The sequence below is a fragment of the Oreochromis niloticus genome, linkage group LG18 (assembly GCF_001858045.2).
Source record: "Oreochromis niloticus isolate F11D_XX linkage group LG18, O_niloticus_UMD_NMBU, whole genome shotgun sequence".
Classification (NCBI taxonomy): Eukaryota; Metazoa; Chordata; class Actinopteri; order Cichliformes; family Cichlidae; genus Oreochromis; species Oreochromis niloticus.
The window spans coordinates 36,547,520-36,564,561 of NC_031982.2; the positions used below are offsets into that span (position 1 = coordinate 36,547,520).

A 17,042-nucleotide genomic window follows, 5' to 3' on the forward strand; every position below is an offset into this window, starting at 1 on the left:
CACAGCGTTCACGTGGATATCTCTGAAGACTGCGTTCTGCTTCGTGAAATGTGCCTGGAAATACAAACACAATGTACGGCCAGACATACATTACGTGTGGACAAAAGGTGCAAACGCATAGAAAAATCAGCGGTTTCAAAAATACGCTGGTACGTGTGGACGTAGCCTTATTCATTATTCAAGGCACAAACGGAAAGTCATGTTCGCGTGCAACGTACAGTCACGTGGGCATGCTGCGTGAGCATTCAAACTGAGTCTAAAGTTTTCGTGTGCGAATTGAAGCGAGTGCTCTCCAATCATCAAAAGTAACAAAGTCATTGAACACGTTTATACAGTTAACTTTACGTTTATCAATCATATATCACAGATTTAGAATTTTTTGTAGTACTAAGCAACTACAGAGCGAAAGTCTGGGTCAAGCGCCGAGGCCACGGCAAGAACAAAGGAAAACTCGAAGCGTTAAAGCTAGCTTTGTAAGGGAATATAACGAAGAAATTATGAAACAAAAATGTTTTCTTTGTTGATATACTTTGTTCGCAGTGCAATTTATTTGTTGCCGGATTGCAAGAAGTAGACACAATTTCGGGTTCCCACATTTTGTGGGAGCAACGTAAATAACAGTAAAAAAAACTCGTTAATGTATAACATTAACGAGTTTTTTACTGTTATTCAAATGCAAACATGGAAATAACGAGTAGGAAAAAAAATCATTCATTCTTACCTTATACTAATCGCGGTGCAGGCCAGCGCAGTGCATGAACTGATGCCTTCTCCGGTCAATTCTGCTGAGAGTAAATCAAATGTCCCGCTCTACTGTAGAAGACAATGAATACCTGGGGGGATGTACCAATGTGAGAGGGGTGCTGCGGAATAGTCCAAGTGATCGCTGCTTTAATTTCCCGGTCAACTATACATAAATTGCACGTAGACACGATTTTTTAAAGCTGGTGAACTAGACCAAGTCATTGATAACAAATGAACAATAAATCTACTTTCTCTGGTACTTTATACCCGATCAGTTGCAGTGCAATTTAATGCTCAACTACAAATCGATGGTTTTTGATGGTGACCGGAGCCGAATGATCGTCAACTATAAATAGACGTTTTCTCGACGTTGTTGTTGTCACCTGGTCGACTATAAATAGATCAAATATCAATGACAAAAAAACAACGGTGAATCAACATCGTTACAACGTCTCTATAGTAAGACCGTCGGTTTACCACAGTATTTCAATGTTGTTACAACATTGGCATTTTAACCCCGACCATATACGACGGTTCGGATGAAAAATCAACATAGATTCAATGTCGTCTTGCTATCTGGGACGTCTTCAAGCAACTTAAAGAAGTCCAGACGCTTTCCTTACAAGCTCCTTTGACTAACCCTATGGTGCTCTCCAGTGCATCCATCTGTGTGTGAATGTTATACAGAAAGATCAAAGAAGTGCTTTTGTGATTGAGGCAAGCTATACCAGTCCATTTATCTAGAAGAGACACCAGTACAGGAGAAATCTGCTCTCTCTTTCTAGTCCCTGTCAGGACTCTTGCTGCAGCATTTTGGATTAACTGAAGGCTTTTCAGGGAGTTTTAGGACTTCCTGATAATAATGAATTACAGTAGTCCAGCCTGGAAGTAATAAATGCATGAACTAGTTTTTCAGCATCACTCTGAGACAGGATATTTCTAACTTTAGAGATGTTGCGCAAATGGAAGAAAGCAGTCTTACATGTTTGTTTAATACAGTCCAGATCAAAAGTTTAAGACCATTTGAAAAAAATCATATTTTTCATGGTTGGATCTTAACAAGGTTCCAAGTCAAGCTTTAACATGCAAAAAGAAGAAATGGGAGTGAGACAACATTTTTTGAGCATGCAATTTATTGAAAACAACGCTTAAACTGAAACAGGCTGTTACAGCCGATCAAAAGTTTAGGAGCACACCTCAAAAAAAACCCCATGAACCATAAAGTTCCAAACATGAACTCAGTAATGAGCAGCTCCACCGTTATTGTTAATCACTTCAAAAGTTAGTTGCGGCATGATTGATGCAAGCATTTCCATGAGGTGAGCTGGAATGTGTCTCTGAAGGTCGAAGACGGCCACACGAAGACATCTACTGCCTGGAACTGTTGTCCATTTTTGTAAACTTCCCTTGCCATCCATCCCCAAAAGTTCTCAATTGGATTTAGATCAGGGGAACACGCAGGATGGTCCATCTGGGGTCCCACCTCAGCAGCGATGGCGGGCTGTGAGAACCTGCTTATAGAGTTCAACAACCCGACCACGTTCAAAAAGGTAGTTTCTTTTTTGCTTTTGCCATCACAAAGTCATGACACTGTCATTTTCTGACACCTGAAAGAAAATGACAATAAATTCACATTTTTGGACAGATTTGCATGTTGAAGCTCTACTTAGAACCTTGTTAAGATCCAACCATGCACAATATGATTTTTTGCCATTTTTAAGAGGTCTTGAACTTTTGATCAGGACTGTGTGTGCATTGAAGGACATATCGTGGTCAAAAATGACTCCAAGGTTCCTCAGTGTTTCTGGAGGCCAAGGTAATGCCATCCAGAGTAAGAAACTAGTTAGATACCATATTTCTTAGATTTTCAGGGCCGAGTACAATAACCTCAGTTTGATCTGAATTAATAAGCAGAAAATTAGATGTCCTCCGGGTCTTATGTCTTTAAGAAATTCCTTCAATTTAATTGGTATGTGTCAAGAGATTTATTCTAAATGACACTTCTTCAGCTGAGAGTCTAAGAGTGAAGACACACACAGACGCTGCAGTTTTAACTTGCAAGGGCGTTTCACAGAACGCTCACATCAGAGTGGGGCCCTGTGAAGTGCGCTCTGCTCTTGCACTTGCCTTTATTTATACACAAGAAAAATGAATACATTTGTTCAGTGACGTGAGCATATGCGTATGTGATTGTGTGTGTGTGCGAGGTCAGAACTGCTTGTTTGACTTCTTACTATCGCTGTGGGAAGGTTCAGATACAAATATCAGAACACGTTTTATAAAGAACAATCAGTCCAAAACAATGAAAAGTACAATCAGTTCTAAGCTAGGAAATGATCATCATGCAGCATTCTATCACAAGTAAACTTGTATCATTAAAAGCTTATACTGACTAAAAAATACAATTTTCTATTGACATTCCCTCCTGTTGTCAGTATAACTTTTAAGTGAGATATCAGTATGTAACATCTTGTTGTACATTTTCTGTCACATCATCATTAATCACGGCTATGTATGCAGCTACAGTTGAAACGATTATGCAGTTAATCATGAGTTTTAGACATGGCAGGATACATGTTCCAAAAACACAAAATAAAAGTAAAAATACTCCAACTCCGATGAGTAAGATAAGATAAGATAGAACTGTATTAATCCTATTAACTGCAAAAATCGGTTTCCAAATAGCACAGCACCGACAGAAGTTACAGAATGTGAGCAGAATACTATATATACATATATAAATACAGAGACATATATAAATAAGAGTATACAAAAGGGATAAATAGAATAAATAAGAATACAAGGGAATTGCAAGTATTTCAAGTATTGAAGTCTATTGCACCGTTGGTTATTAACAAAAAGTATTGCACAGTGAAAAGGTAGTAGTGGTCTTTTTAGCACCTGTAGCCAGGAGCCAGTGTAAAGCCAAGAAAACCAGTCACTTGTATTACTCACATACAGGGAGTGCAGAATTATTAGGCAAGTTGTATTTTTGAGGAATAATTTTATTATTGAACAATTACTGTGCATAATTATTAGGCAACTTAACAAAAAACAAATATATACCCATTTCAATTATTTATTTTTACCAGTGAAACCAATATAACATCTCCACATTCACAAATATACATTTCTGACATTCAAAAACAAATCAGCGACCAATATAGCCACCTTTCTTTGCAAGGACACTCAAAAGCCTGCCATCCATGGATTCTGTCAGTGTTTTGATCTGTTCACCATCAACATTGCGTGCAGCAGCAACCACAGCCTCCCAGACACTGTTCAGAGAGGTGTACTGTTTTCCCTCCTTGTAAATCTCACATTTGATGATGGACCACAGGTTCTCAGTGGGGTTCAGATCAGGTGAACAAGGAGGCCATGTCATTAGTTTTTCTTCTTTTATGCCCTTTCTTGCCAGCCACGCTGTGGAGTACTTGGACGCGTGTGATGGAGCATTGTCCTGCATGAAAATCATGTTTTTCTTGAAGGATGCAGACTTCTTCCTGTACCACTGCTTGAAGAAGGTGTCTTCCAGAAACTGGCAGTAGGACTGGGAGTTGAGCTTGACTCCATCCTCAACCCGAAAAGGCCCCACAAGCTCATCTTTGATGATACCAGCCCAAACCAGTACTCCACCTCCACCTTGCTGGTGTCTGAGTCGGACTGGAGCTCTCTGCCCTTTACCAATCCAGCCACGGGCCCATCCATCTGGCCCATCAAGACTCACTCTCATTTCATCAGTCCATAAAACCTTAGAAAAATCAGTCTTGAGATATTTCTTGGGCCAGTCTTGACGTTTCAGCTTGTGCGTCTTGTTCAGTGGTGGTCGTCTTTCAGCCTTTCTTACCTTGGCCATGTCTCTGAGTATTGCACACCTTGTGCTTTTGGGCACTCCAGTGATGTTGCAGCTCTGAAATATGGCCAAACTGGTGGCAAGTGGCATCTTGGCAGCTGCACGCTTGACTTTTCTCAGTTCATGGGCAGTTATTTTGCGCCTTGGTTTTTCCACACGCTTCTTGCGACCCTGTTGACTATTTTGAATGAAACGCTTGATTGTTCGATGATCACGCTTCAGAAGCTTTGCAATTTTAAGACTGCTGCATCCCTCTGCAAGATATCTCACTATTTTTGACTTTTCTGAGCCTGTCAAGTCCTTCTTTTGACCCATTTTGCCAAAGGAAAGGAAGTTGCCTAATAATTATGCACACCTGATATAGGGTGTTGATGTCATTAGACCACACCCCTTCTCATTACAGAGATGCACATCACCTAATATGCTTAATTGGTAGTAGGCTTTCGAGCCTATACAGCTTGGAGTAAGACAACATGCATGAAGAGGATGATGTGGACAAAATACTCATTTGCCTAATAATTCTGCACTCCCTGTAGTCCTGATTTTGGGCCTGCTGGATCTGTCTCAAGGCGTTCAGGGCATCAGTCATGTTTGATGAGTGTACATTGTCTGGTATGTAAGTGCAGCAGGTGTTGTTGAAGAGGACGCAAAGTCCCCCTTTCTCTGCTAGTATCATGTCCAAAGCTACTCGATGTTGCATCACTGTGATCCGTAATGCATTGATTTCCTGATTCTGCTGTTCGCTGATCTTGCACGAAGCGTTCAAGAAGAGTCCAAAGCGGTAGTCCAGAGTTTCGATCCTCAGCATGTTTTTTCCGGTTCCCACCCAGAGGAACAACGTGTGGGGTACTTTCTGTCCGGTAGTCCACAGTTTGAATTCCTTGGGTACGTTACTTCCCCATATCGGGTCATGTGGTTGAAGTTTAGGGAACGTAGATCTTCTTTTCCGGCGTGCTGTAGAAGTGGTGTTTACTGCGGTCATCCTGAAAGTGTGGTCTGACAGGAATATAGGAGCACACGTTCCTGTCCAGCCTGGGGGCAGTATGAAATATGCCCGTTGTCCACATAGCCAGGCCATTCCTTGCACCCAGTACGTGCCGTTAGGTCCACTCATATTCACAGGAGCGCCCTCTCCGAGGCCTGCAGTTTGGACACAGTTTGTGGTGTTTCCAACGGGTGTGTTACCTTTCTCTTGTTGATAACACATGGAGTGGTTCTTCCCTGGGAGTTGGTCCAGAAACACTGGGAAGTGGATGGATGTATTCTGGTTTGTCACGTTGAAATCGATCCAGAAGAGTTGATCACGTTCCATTACTAAGTCCAACAGCATGTGGGATTGTGTCGTTGGTGATGATTCGGCTGTGTTGGAATCCAATGCCAGCGAAGCTGGCTGCACAGTTTGCTTGAGTGTTGTTCATATAGTCACCATATAGTGTGGGGTGTGTCGATGTGCTGGGCATATGAGAACAGACATAACAGTCTGTATTTGCTGTATACAATTTTCTATTGACAGTATGTGTTATCTGGCTTCATGGATACATAAAGTTGGGTTTCGTCTACATAGCAGTGAAAATGTATGCTATGTCTTCTAATGATACTGCCTAAGGGAAGCGTGTATAATGTAAACAGAATTGGTCCTAGCACTGAAGCCTGTGGAACTCCATGCTCCGATTGCTCTAATAGGATATTATGGTCGACAGTATCGAACGCAGCACTGAGGTCTAGCAGGACAAGCACAGAGATGAGTCCACTGTCAGAGGCCATAAGAAGATCATTTGTAACCTTCACTAAAGCTGTTTCTGTGCTGTGATGAGCTCTGAAACCTGACTGAAACTCTTCAAATAAGCCATTCCTCTGAAAATGATCTGTTAGCTTTTTTATAACTACTTTTTCAAGAATTTTTGACCACAACCACAACAGGCTGGTAAGCAAACTGAAAAGAGTCGAGAACATGTTTCACCTGCAAGATAAGTCAGGTAAGCCAAGCTCCTGGTGGGGTTGGAGAGCAGAAGAAAATTAATTGATGCACACACAAAAAATAGCTTCTATATATTATTTTATATAATTTTCACACGACTTTTAATTCCACAAAACAGAAATTGTCAGCTATCAAATATGCGGCAAGTAAAAGAAAAAAAAAATCCAAAACGCAAAAATCTGAACTTCAACACTGTTATGTCTGAAAGTTCAGGAAAAGGTTAGACCTATCTCACATGTAACAAACTTACACATTTTCAAGTGTTCTAAGTGCAGTTTTTTCAAGCTTGGCTTCCATGACAATATTTTTTCTGTACAAAGACTACAACTTCTAGCCTGTGTGAGTTTTCATGTGGCGCAACAAATGACTACTAGACATGAACATTTTCCCACAAGTTTTACAATGATATGGCCTCTCACCTGTGTGAGTTCTTATATGCACTAATAAATGACTACTACATCTGAACATTTTCCCGCATGTTTTACAAGTATAAGGCTTCTCACCTGTGTGAGTTCTCATGTGCTTCAATAATGAACTATTACATGCAAACATTTTCCCACAGCTGTTACACAGATAAGGTTTCTCACCTGTATGAGTTCGCGTGTGCTTTAACAAATAATTTCTAGATGCAAACATTTTACCACATGTTTTACAATGATAAGGTTTCTCGCCTGTGTGAGTTCTCATGTGGATAGATAAAGAACTGCTACAGGCAAACATTTTCAAACAGGTTTTACAAGGATATGGTTTCTCACCTGTGTGAATTCGCCTGTGCTTCAGTGAATCGCTACTGTATGCAAACATTTTCCCACATGTTTTACAAGAATATGGTTTCTCACCTGTGTGAATTCTCATGTGGTAAGTCAAAGCACCCCTCTGAGTAAAACCTTTCCCACAAGTTTTGCAAAAATACGGTTTCTCACCTGTGTGAACTGTGTAATGTCTTTTCATTTCATAATTCTGCTTAAAAACTTTTCCACATATATCACATTCTAAAGACTTTTTACATTTGTCAGAGTTACACTGATTCTTTGACGTAGGGGAATCTACTACATTGTTTTGACTTTTGTTTCTATTTCTAGTTGACCCTGAATCTACATCCATGCTTCCTTCCTGATTTTGGCTCTCAGCAACAGCAGAGCTATGAGAGAGGAGATGATTGCTGTTTGATTCTGGGTCATTCTGTTCACTTTCCTCATAAGTAGCAGTAACCATAAAGGTATCAGTCTCCTCCTTCAGTCCCAGCTGCTCTCCCTCCTGACTGCTGCACAGTTCCTCCTGTTCCTCTTTAATCTGTGGAGGTTCTGGTTCCTCCTGGTCCAGACTGGAGCTCCTCTCCTGGTTCCAGAGGTGCTGGTCAGTATGAACCTCCTCCTCTTTAAAGACATGCTGCTGTGGGACGTCTGGAGGGATGAAAGGAGAAGACAAAAAGAGAAGTGGTGTGGTAGAAAACCATCTCAGTAAATATACTAGCAAAATAATCTCCTACAACATGAACGTGTTGCTCAGAAATACACAAAAAACTTCCATTTCTGGTCAATGATCACTGATGTCAGTCCAGTCTTTATTGCAACCTTCCCAATTTTTTTTAATAGGAAAAAAGTGATGATAATAATAATTTTTTAAAGAACTCTATCAATTAGATGTATCAGTGGCGATTTCCAATGTAAATATTCAGGGGAAAAGAGAAAGGTACACTGGAGCTGAGCTGTGATGTCATTGAGTACAACACTGTTTCAATCATAAAATAACCACAGTCAGTCCTCAAGTCCTTTAAAGTCTGGACTAATTGGTGAACTTGTCAAGAATGAACTAAGAAATATGCAAGTATGAACCTGACTCACATGGTATTAAGAAAAGACCATTTACAGTATGGAGAGGGAGGGAGGGGTGAGACATCTGTAGACCAGTGAGGGGCTGTGATTCAGAAAGAACTGATGTACCATCCTGAAGAAATGATTACAGCAGAAAGTCGTATTTGGATTATAAAGTAAGGAGCAGAGATGGAAATTTTGGATCACACTCTCAGGCCCCCTCCTGTATCTGAACAGTGTCTCAGCTGCTCAGATACATAAATGACTGGCTTTCACTTAGGGAGCAGTTGGAGAATAAATGGAGCACAGTGCAGTCCTGTCCTCTGTTTGCTCTTTGTTAGCTCACATCTCCAAAAAGTCCTCACAATCATAAATGTCCCGCAGAGCTGTGATTAGGATCCTCCCTCAGAGGGACACTCACCTGTCCTGTGCAGCTTGATGTCGGGTTTCCAGGTGATATCCAGCAGTCTGCGCTGACGGTCGATCTCTTCCTCGTACTGGACAGATTCATTAATATCTGCTAATATTTCTTTAGATTTGGACTGAATAAACATTAATGTATCAGGATCCTGAGAGAGGAGCTGCTCCCTGTGTGGTTCTGGTTCACTGTGCTCTCTTTCAGCAGCAGTCACCATAAAGGTATCCGTCTCCTCCTTCAGTCCCAGCTGCTCTCCCCCCTGACTGCTGCACAGTTCCTCCTGTTCCTCTTTAATCTGTGGAGGTTCTGGTTCCTCCTGGTCCACACTGGAGCTCGTCTTCTTACAGCCATAATGCTGTGGGAGTTCTGCAGAAACAAAAAGACACATGCAAAAAAGTGATGATGATAAACTCTGGACTCATTCATTTTTTATTACTGCATTTAAAATTGTGGAATGATTGTGTCTGAGGCAGGTCCTTAATTAAAGTTTGAGCTCTAGAAAATAAAGGATCATCTTAGCTTCAGCTCTTTGTAGACTGATTAAATTGTAGCTCTGCTGAGTTGTCTCTAAAGCCAATCACACCACTTTGACGTGAAGGCTGAATTGGAGCATTAAAACATTTCACACATGCAGGTTCAATAAACGCCTCCATCAGCAGTGGATGAAGAGCACAGCTCCAACAAAGCACGCTCCGAGTAGAAAGAGAGAAAACAGCCTGAGAAAAACTGCATTTGTTCCTCTGTTTGTGGAGACGTCCAGCAGACAGTCACAGGTGGAGGAAATCCAACACTTCCTCCTTTTACAGTGCTGTGATGTCACCAGTGAAGGTGGCTCTTAAGTAATGCTGTTAAAATCAGCTGTGTCACGGGGTAACCCGTCCTCTCTAGAGGACTAAGACTGCATATAGCTCACAACATACTAGAATGGCAGTTTCTCTTGCTTTATTACATCTAGCTAGAAAAAAACTAGTTGTTGTTTTAGTTGCGAATGTGATGCTAATAAGGCTCCTTCACTAGTTTAACCCTTGGGGGTCGACCGACACACCAGCGTGTCAAAATCACATGACAAATTTGAGACAACACAGCAACAAGATGCAGCGACCAAGTCTGCATTTCAACTCGGGTTAAAAGTGCGGACTTCAAACTATATACCAGTTTTAAATCATGTTGATAGGCCACTTAAAACCAGATTTATAATAAAAAATGCACCTGATGTTCTGAATAAAACAGAGGCGTTTACAGCGGGAAGAAAACAGCATTTTCCAAGGACAGCACTAGCAAATACTCTCCACTTGCGAGTGAAAAAAAGAAAGAAAAAAAAACGCCCCTTCTCTATTAGTGGAAAAATGTACTATGTCAACCAATCAAAGGAGTTTGCAAAGAAAAGCGTCTGGACTTCTTTAAGTTGCTTGAAGACGTTTCACCTCTCATCCGAGAAGCTTCTTCAGTTCTAAGGTCAAATGGTCGAGAGTCCCAGATTTAAACCCAGTGGGAGTTTCCCCCCAAAGAGGGACAAAGGACCCCCTGGTGATCCTCTAATCACATGCGCCAAGGTGTGAAAGCGGGTGTGGGACCTAATCAGCCAGGGTTTCGGGTGAGCTCATTGTGAAACCTGGCCCCACCTTGTCATGTGAATTCCTGAGGTCAGATGGCCCAGGATGTGAGTGGGCGTTAAGTCGTCTGGGGAGGGAACTCAAAACTGGATTATAGATGGCAGACAGTTGGTGTCGTAAACCACCGCCTCTGTTCAAAGATGGTCGCTCAAGCAACTTAAAGAAGTCCAGACGCTTTTCTTTGCAAACTCCTTTGACTACGATGACCTGGATGAGTGAGAACCTTCATAGACATATGTCAACCAATCAAAAAAAATTATAATGGCAACATGGCATTTGGTTGTTTGGGAAGAGGGGAAATTTTAGGAGTGACACCGGCGAGAGAGAGAGCGAGTGAGCAAAAGAAAGACAGAGCGAGTTTTGATACGTGAAAGATTGGTGACGTTTAGCGTGTTTGGAGGCTTGAAGGCGTGTAGTGTTGTCGTTGTTTTGCTTTGTGTGTCAGTTCTACTGATAAATGTCACAGTTGGTCCAAAAAAAGCCACCAAAGGCAGACTGTGGTGTAAACGCTGTCTCCACGTGGAAAACAGGACTGATACACTTCCTGCTGTCAGACCTGCAGGTTTATCCCTGTGCTGCTCTCCTCTGTCTTAGAGTGAACACAAACTCTTTTTTGAAGTGGCACAAATAATTTATGTGGCATCTTATTTGATGCAGCACACCTGATTGTTCTGTAAATAGTCTTAAATGGTTATATTAAAAAAAAAAACCCTTAGGCCTTGGCTGCACTTTTAGGTAAATAGTGCCATATAACTTTGTTATTTGCAAAACTTGTGCATAATTTTTAGAAATGTACAATTTCTATTTGCATTTCAAGTTATGAAAATGATTCGTCAATCATATTTGTGGTTTTTACAGTAAGAAATATAACTTTTTTCTACTTGGATTTTAAGTTTTTTTGTCAGAATTTAGATCAATTGTGCTAATACAGTATGTCGAAACAACAAAATAACTCCAAATTCAGATATTTGAGGTTGGGCTGAAAAGAATGATACCAAACAAGGCAGAGTAAATAGTTTAAAGGTGAAATGTAGAGGAAACATCAAAAGTAGTCAAAAACGGCCAATTATACCCTGGACCCCAGAGGGTTAAGTCCTAAGTAAATAATTTCCTTAGGGATCACACACACACACACACACACACACACACACACACACACACACACACACTTAATAACCTCCTCTCTGAGACTGATTGAAGATGATGTCATTATTGGGCGATAGCATGTCAAAATGCTTCCTAACTGCTGATATTTTTGGTGGCTCCATAAATGTGCTTACAGTCTCTGTTCACGCTCGTGATGATCCTCAGAATCATCTCAGATCCCGTTCATGCATAAAACTAATTCTCAAGTCATTCCAGCAGCTCGAATCACATAACGAGGCAGTCGCAGCTTTTCAGAGAAACGGGGCCTCGATTATCTTTGGTCACATGATATTAACAATACGGACCTCGACACTGGTTTCATTTGGACACGCCCCTTTTAATCAACACAGGCCTCGGGGCTTCAGTGCCAGACATAACATCAGCACTTGCGTGGTTTGTTCTGGGGGAGGAGCTTGAGCTTTGTAAGCCTGAGTTTTGCTCCTGAAGAGGAGCTCAAGGTGGAGTGGTAAGAGTAAAGCCCAGTAGCCACGGAGACAGCCTGTGGGATTGTGTTTAGTTGATTTATTCATTCTTTTGTTTCCTTTGTTTTTGTTTTGTTTTTGACAGTTCTTAATTTGTTTGTACAAGTTCGTTTCTGGTCGTTCGTACCACCGGCCTGTGTGGCCATCACTGTGGGTTTTTGTAAAGAAATTGCACGTCAGGTGAAGAAAATGCCTGCCTCCACCTGTGCTTCCTCCATCACAGCTGCAACCCCCTTACAACCTGACAGAGTCAACAAGGTGCCTGCAGCTGATTGTAGGGCTGCACGATTAATCGTTAGAAAATCGCGATCTCGATTCATACTTATGTGCGATCTCATTTCCAAATGACAACGATTTAAAAAAAAAAAAAAAAAAAAAGACGATTGTGCCGCATTTTGATCCGGGACGTAATCTGCATGAAAACAAGCGCTCACTCTTCCTGCACAACAAATGACAAGGGCGGAGCCTTATACCACGTGATACAGAAGCTGTGCCGTGATGCTCAAATTGGCAGGGAAAAAACAACGGAGAACACGAGAAAGTGACAGGAGAAAATCCGTCCCGGTCAACCACACAAACATCAATAACGGGAACCTTACAGCGCTTCCCTATCCAGTTGTTCAGTCTGACGTCACTGGCCGTGTCTGGGCCTAAACTCTGCTGCAGGTCCATATATCAAACGATCACTGTGGCATTACGGAGAGTTGAAAAACTGTCTAAAGTCTTTCATCTTTAATAAAATGATCAGCGTTGTGCTCTACCAGGTGTAACAATTGAGTTTAACATCCAGGCATCCATGAAAACGGAATTTATGACATTTAACGGCGTTAGAAGTTAGCAGGAAGTTAGCTCGCTAGCTTCTATCTAAATACAATATAGCATGTCCTGACTGCGGGGGTTTAGAAACAAATTCAAACGTACAGCTCTGCTATCACTTCCAACATAAATGAAGACAAAACTAAACAGCAGTGACGTTTGTAGGGTTACTGAAGTTTGGCTAGCTGGTATATAATGATGTGCTACGTGACCGCTAGCGACACAGCTATGTTAGCATAATATAAACAAGCTAACTTTTTTTCCACTCAATAAAAGTTAACGTGAGTGTTCTCGGTGGTCAGGAACAAATGTAATTGCATGGCAGGATGCTGTAAAAGGACCAAACTTCAGTCAGGAGAACAAGTGAGATAATCCATCCACAATACGAGGTTAGTCATTCATATACTGCTGCATGGGCTGTGCTGTAGTTACATCGTAAGGTTTTAAAAACTGAGCTTAAATAAATGATTAGCGGTATTAAAAGCCGAGGGAGGTCAACGGTGATCACTGACTGTTTTTAGGAGCTTTTTGAGATTAAATAGAAGAAAATACAAAACATTAAACATGTTAACAACACAAAAGCCATCAATCATGATCACCAATGAGAAGTAAATAGGCTTTGACTGTGTCAAGTTTAAAGACATTGTAGAACCTTCGGCACCACTTTGTAAAACATTTAAGTTAGTGTTTGTATATATTTGAGCCTGTGTGTATAATTTTTGTCCCTGTGTTGATTTCTTTTACGTCATTAAAGATGTATGCTGTATGTCAAATTTACCATCACATTCATACCCATGATGTAAACTTCTGACCACAGCTGTAAATGATGACTCGATGTCGACTTCAGGATTCTACCATGCGTACAATACAAAGGCAACAAGAAACGTGAAAAAATAAGCCAGGCAGTCAAAAACTATTTGCACATCTGTATATAAGGTGCTTTTTAAACATGCTTTAACAGAGCATCAGCTGTTTCTTCTGTCATGGCAATGATCATTAACTGGCAGCGAGATGATTAATTGTGTATGCCATTGTCACTAAGAAAGTGACAGATGGCTGAAAGTCCTGAAGATGGCTTAATTCAGGTTTTGCTACTAATCCCTATACCGTGTGTTTTATTGTCTGCATCCCAAATCAGTGCGCAACTGAGGACCCACTTGGTGCAGGAATGGGTAATATGGCCCAAACATGATATTTCAGAGTATTCCCACGATACCAATAAATTTACCAAAAGCCATATTAAACGCAGACTACTTTAGGCCCGGAAGTAGGAAGTCATCACTTAACAACCGGATACACGTCGAACTCCCGCAGGCGCAAAGAAATTACGGAGGCTATTACTCATCACCTGACCAAAGATATATCAACACTATGCAAAACGAGGGATTTAGGAAAATGATCAACACCCTAGACAAACGCTACACAGTGCCGTCCCGCAACTATTTTTCTATTGTTGCACTACCTGCTCTATACACGCAGTGTCGAGCAACAGTGGAGACAGAATTTCAAGCAGTACAACATTTTGCGGCAACCACAAAATGTGAGGCATTTATTGTTTTTATGTTTATTTATTGTTTTTATGTTCAGTTTCAACTGTTACGAAGTTGATGTGCAGTTAATAAGTGCAATAAATATTTATATAGGAAAAGAAAATCGTGAGAGAATCGTGATCTCAATTCTAAGCAAAAAAATCGTGATTCTCATTTTATGCAAAATCGTGCAGCCCTAGCTGATTGGTGCATAAGGAGGAAAATGCATCTGGACTGATATCATACAGACATCAGGAGGGAAACCAGCCACGAGACTATTTATGATTTTTATAATCAGCACAGTTAGTTGCCAGGAGACAATAGTGACACTGACATGCATTTGATCTGCATAAAACACAATCACACACAGAAAAGAAAAACTCAGCTTATATTAATCAATGAAAAAAACGGAGAAAGCACTCGATCATATTAAATCAAGGAGAAGAATTTATGTGCTGAGACATTTTTAACTACCTTCAGAGACAAAACAGCTGTAGACCATTCTTACAACAACAACAACAACAATAATAATAATATAGTATTTTCCTCTATTCTAAAGAGTTGGTTTTTATTGCTGCTAGTTAAAGACACTGAAATGTAAAGTAATCCATGGTGCTTTTATTATTATTGTCTCATAATAAGACTTGAAAATGATCATAGATGAACCTGCGAACATGTTTAATCAGAAAACACTTCTGGTTTTCATTTTTTATAAATGGTTGAATATGTGCTGATTGCAGCAGTGAACAGGGGAAATCTTGTGATTTCTAGGATGTAATAATTTCAGATCTGGACAGATATTAAACTTGAAAATGATCCTGGATTCACCCGAGGACGGCTTGGATAAGAATGTAGGGTTATCATTGATAACAGCTGATAACAGCTTGGTTGTTATATTCTTAGAAATGCATAATTGTGCCCATAGTGTGTATTTTGTATTTCCCTTTCAGTTTTGGTAAAACATGAACGTTATCACGTGTTAAATCTTGTGGAATTTGATGATCAAAAATAGACTGAATTATTTTGAGATAAAAACCTACTTTGTGCTTTTGCCACTGAATGATATCAAACACTGCATCAAGAGGAACGACGACGTACTAACAGATGTGTTCATCCCAACAGGAAGAGGAAACAACCTTTTGGAAAACATTGTGAATTTTCGAGCTGCACGTAAATGCATCGTGAAATGCGGCCGCATATTGAACCGCACGTAACCATGTAAAATTATTTTAAGCGTAGATGGTGTTACTACGGCATCATGTGTTCATCCCCCATCAGAGTGACACTCACCTGTCCTGTGCAGCTTGATTTGGGGTTTCCAGGTGATATCCAGCAGTCTGCGCTGACGGTCGATCTCTTCCTCGTACTGGACGATCGTTTTTTCAAACTCCAAGAATATTTGTTCAGCAGCAGCAGTTAGTCGCTCGTTGATAAACTCTCTCAGATACTGAACTGAAGACATTGTTACTGCCACAGCTCACACACTCAGCTCTCACACTCGGCTCACACAACAACATAACCAACCTCCAGCTCAGTCACGCAGACAGCTAACACTACTTCCGCTTTTGCATTGTTCACTTCCGTCTAGTGTCGCACAGTTAAGTTCCGACAGAACAGGACATAAAATCTATCGTACAGTTTTAGTTGGGATATTATTTCTGCATCCCGTATGAACAGATTCATCTGTAAATAAAGTTCACGTCCAAATAAAAGACAAATAATCAGACTCAGATATTTGTGATGGAGCTCATCAGAGTTACAGCTGTCAGCTGTAAATGTCCATCAGCTTGAATACATTAAACATCCAATCAGGCATTTTTAAAACTCACCAACATTCATACTGTTCTTCAGACTCTCTGAATCTTTTAATGATGTGATGAACTGTAGATGATGAAATCGATAATCTGAGAAACATGATTGTTTGATTCCTTTCACAGAGTGATGGATCCCTCTAACTCTGACACTCTCAGCCTCTCTCGGAATAAAGCAGCTAGTTAATGTCACCTGTTCAGCCTCTTCTTCTGTTGAATTACACTTTTCCAGTCTATTGTTGTCCCATCCTCACTTAAAACAAGCAAACAAACAAACAAACAAACCACGATGGGACAATAAGTAATGAAACAAGCTCAGATTTGTCAGATAATTATTAAATATTATCTTCATAATATTTTACGTATATATAGGCTTTAAGGTGCTCACAAATCATTATAAAGCTACTTTCAGCTGCTCTCTTAATCACAAGAGTTTTGCTTAGTCTGATTTTTACATTTCATGCAAAACCAGTATCGTCCTTTAGAAAAAGCTGCTCTCTCTTGTGACTGCTGCAGAGTTCCTCCTGGACTGCAGGGACAAAAGGAGATCAGAAGAAAACTCACATAAATAAAAAAATGCATCTGTGCAAATATTTAGTTTCAACTAAAAATAAGCCTGCTTCAGCCCGGTCATGAGACCGAGTAGCTCTGAAACACAAGCACATGATGAACACACCAAAGACTGAGTGACAGTTAAGAGTCAACAGCAGCGCCTGTTACTGGAATAATGATCAAAACCTTTGCAGGTAAAAAGCCAAAAAGAGTCTGTCATCAAACCCTCAGATCAAAAAGAACAATGAAAGAAGCTTGTTTCTCCTGCTGACAGCAAATCTTTGGT

At 40.6% G+C, this 17,042-nt stretch overlaps 1 protein-coding gene across 1 annotated transcript; it reads right to left on the minus strand.

Moving 5' to 3' along the window:
* Window positions 1–6,783: 6,783 nt before the first annotated feature.
* On the minus strand, window positions 6,784–15,954 carry LOC102081028 (zinc finger protein 121). Its single transcript, XM_019357476.2, has 3 exons — window positions 15,684–15,954; window positions 8,811–9,173; window positions 6,784–7,978 (listed from the first exon to the last, which is right to left on the minus strand). The coding sequence occupies exons 1-3, from the start codon at window positions 15,853–15,855 to the stop codon at window positions 6,906–6,908; spliced, it is 1,608 nt and encodes a 535-aa protein (XP_019213021.1). The 5' UTR covers window positions 15,856–15,954; the 3' UTR covers window positions 6,784–6,905.
* Window positions 15,955–17,042: the final 1,088 nt, after the last annotated feature.

Excerpts from the sequence above, each read along its gene's own strand:
- LOC102081028 (XM_019357476.2), bottom strand. The coding sequence starts at position 15,855 with ATGTCTTCAGTTCAGTATCTGAGAGAGTTTATCAACGAGCGACTAACT. Across the intron at positions 9,174-15,683 it reads AATCAAGCTGCACAGGACAG|AACTCCCACAGCATTATGGC; the intron begins GTGAGTGTCACT and ends TTGTTTCTGCAG. Across the intron at positions 7,979-8,810 it reads CATCAAGCTGCACAGGACAG|ACGTCCCACAGCAGCATGTC; the intron begins GTGAGTGTCCCT and ends TCATCCCTCCAG.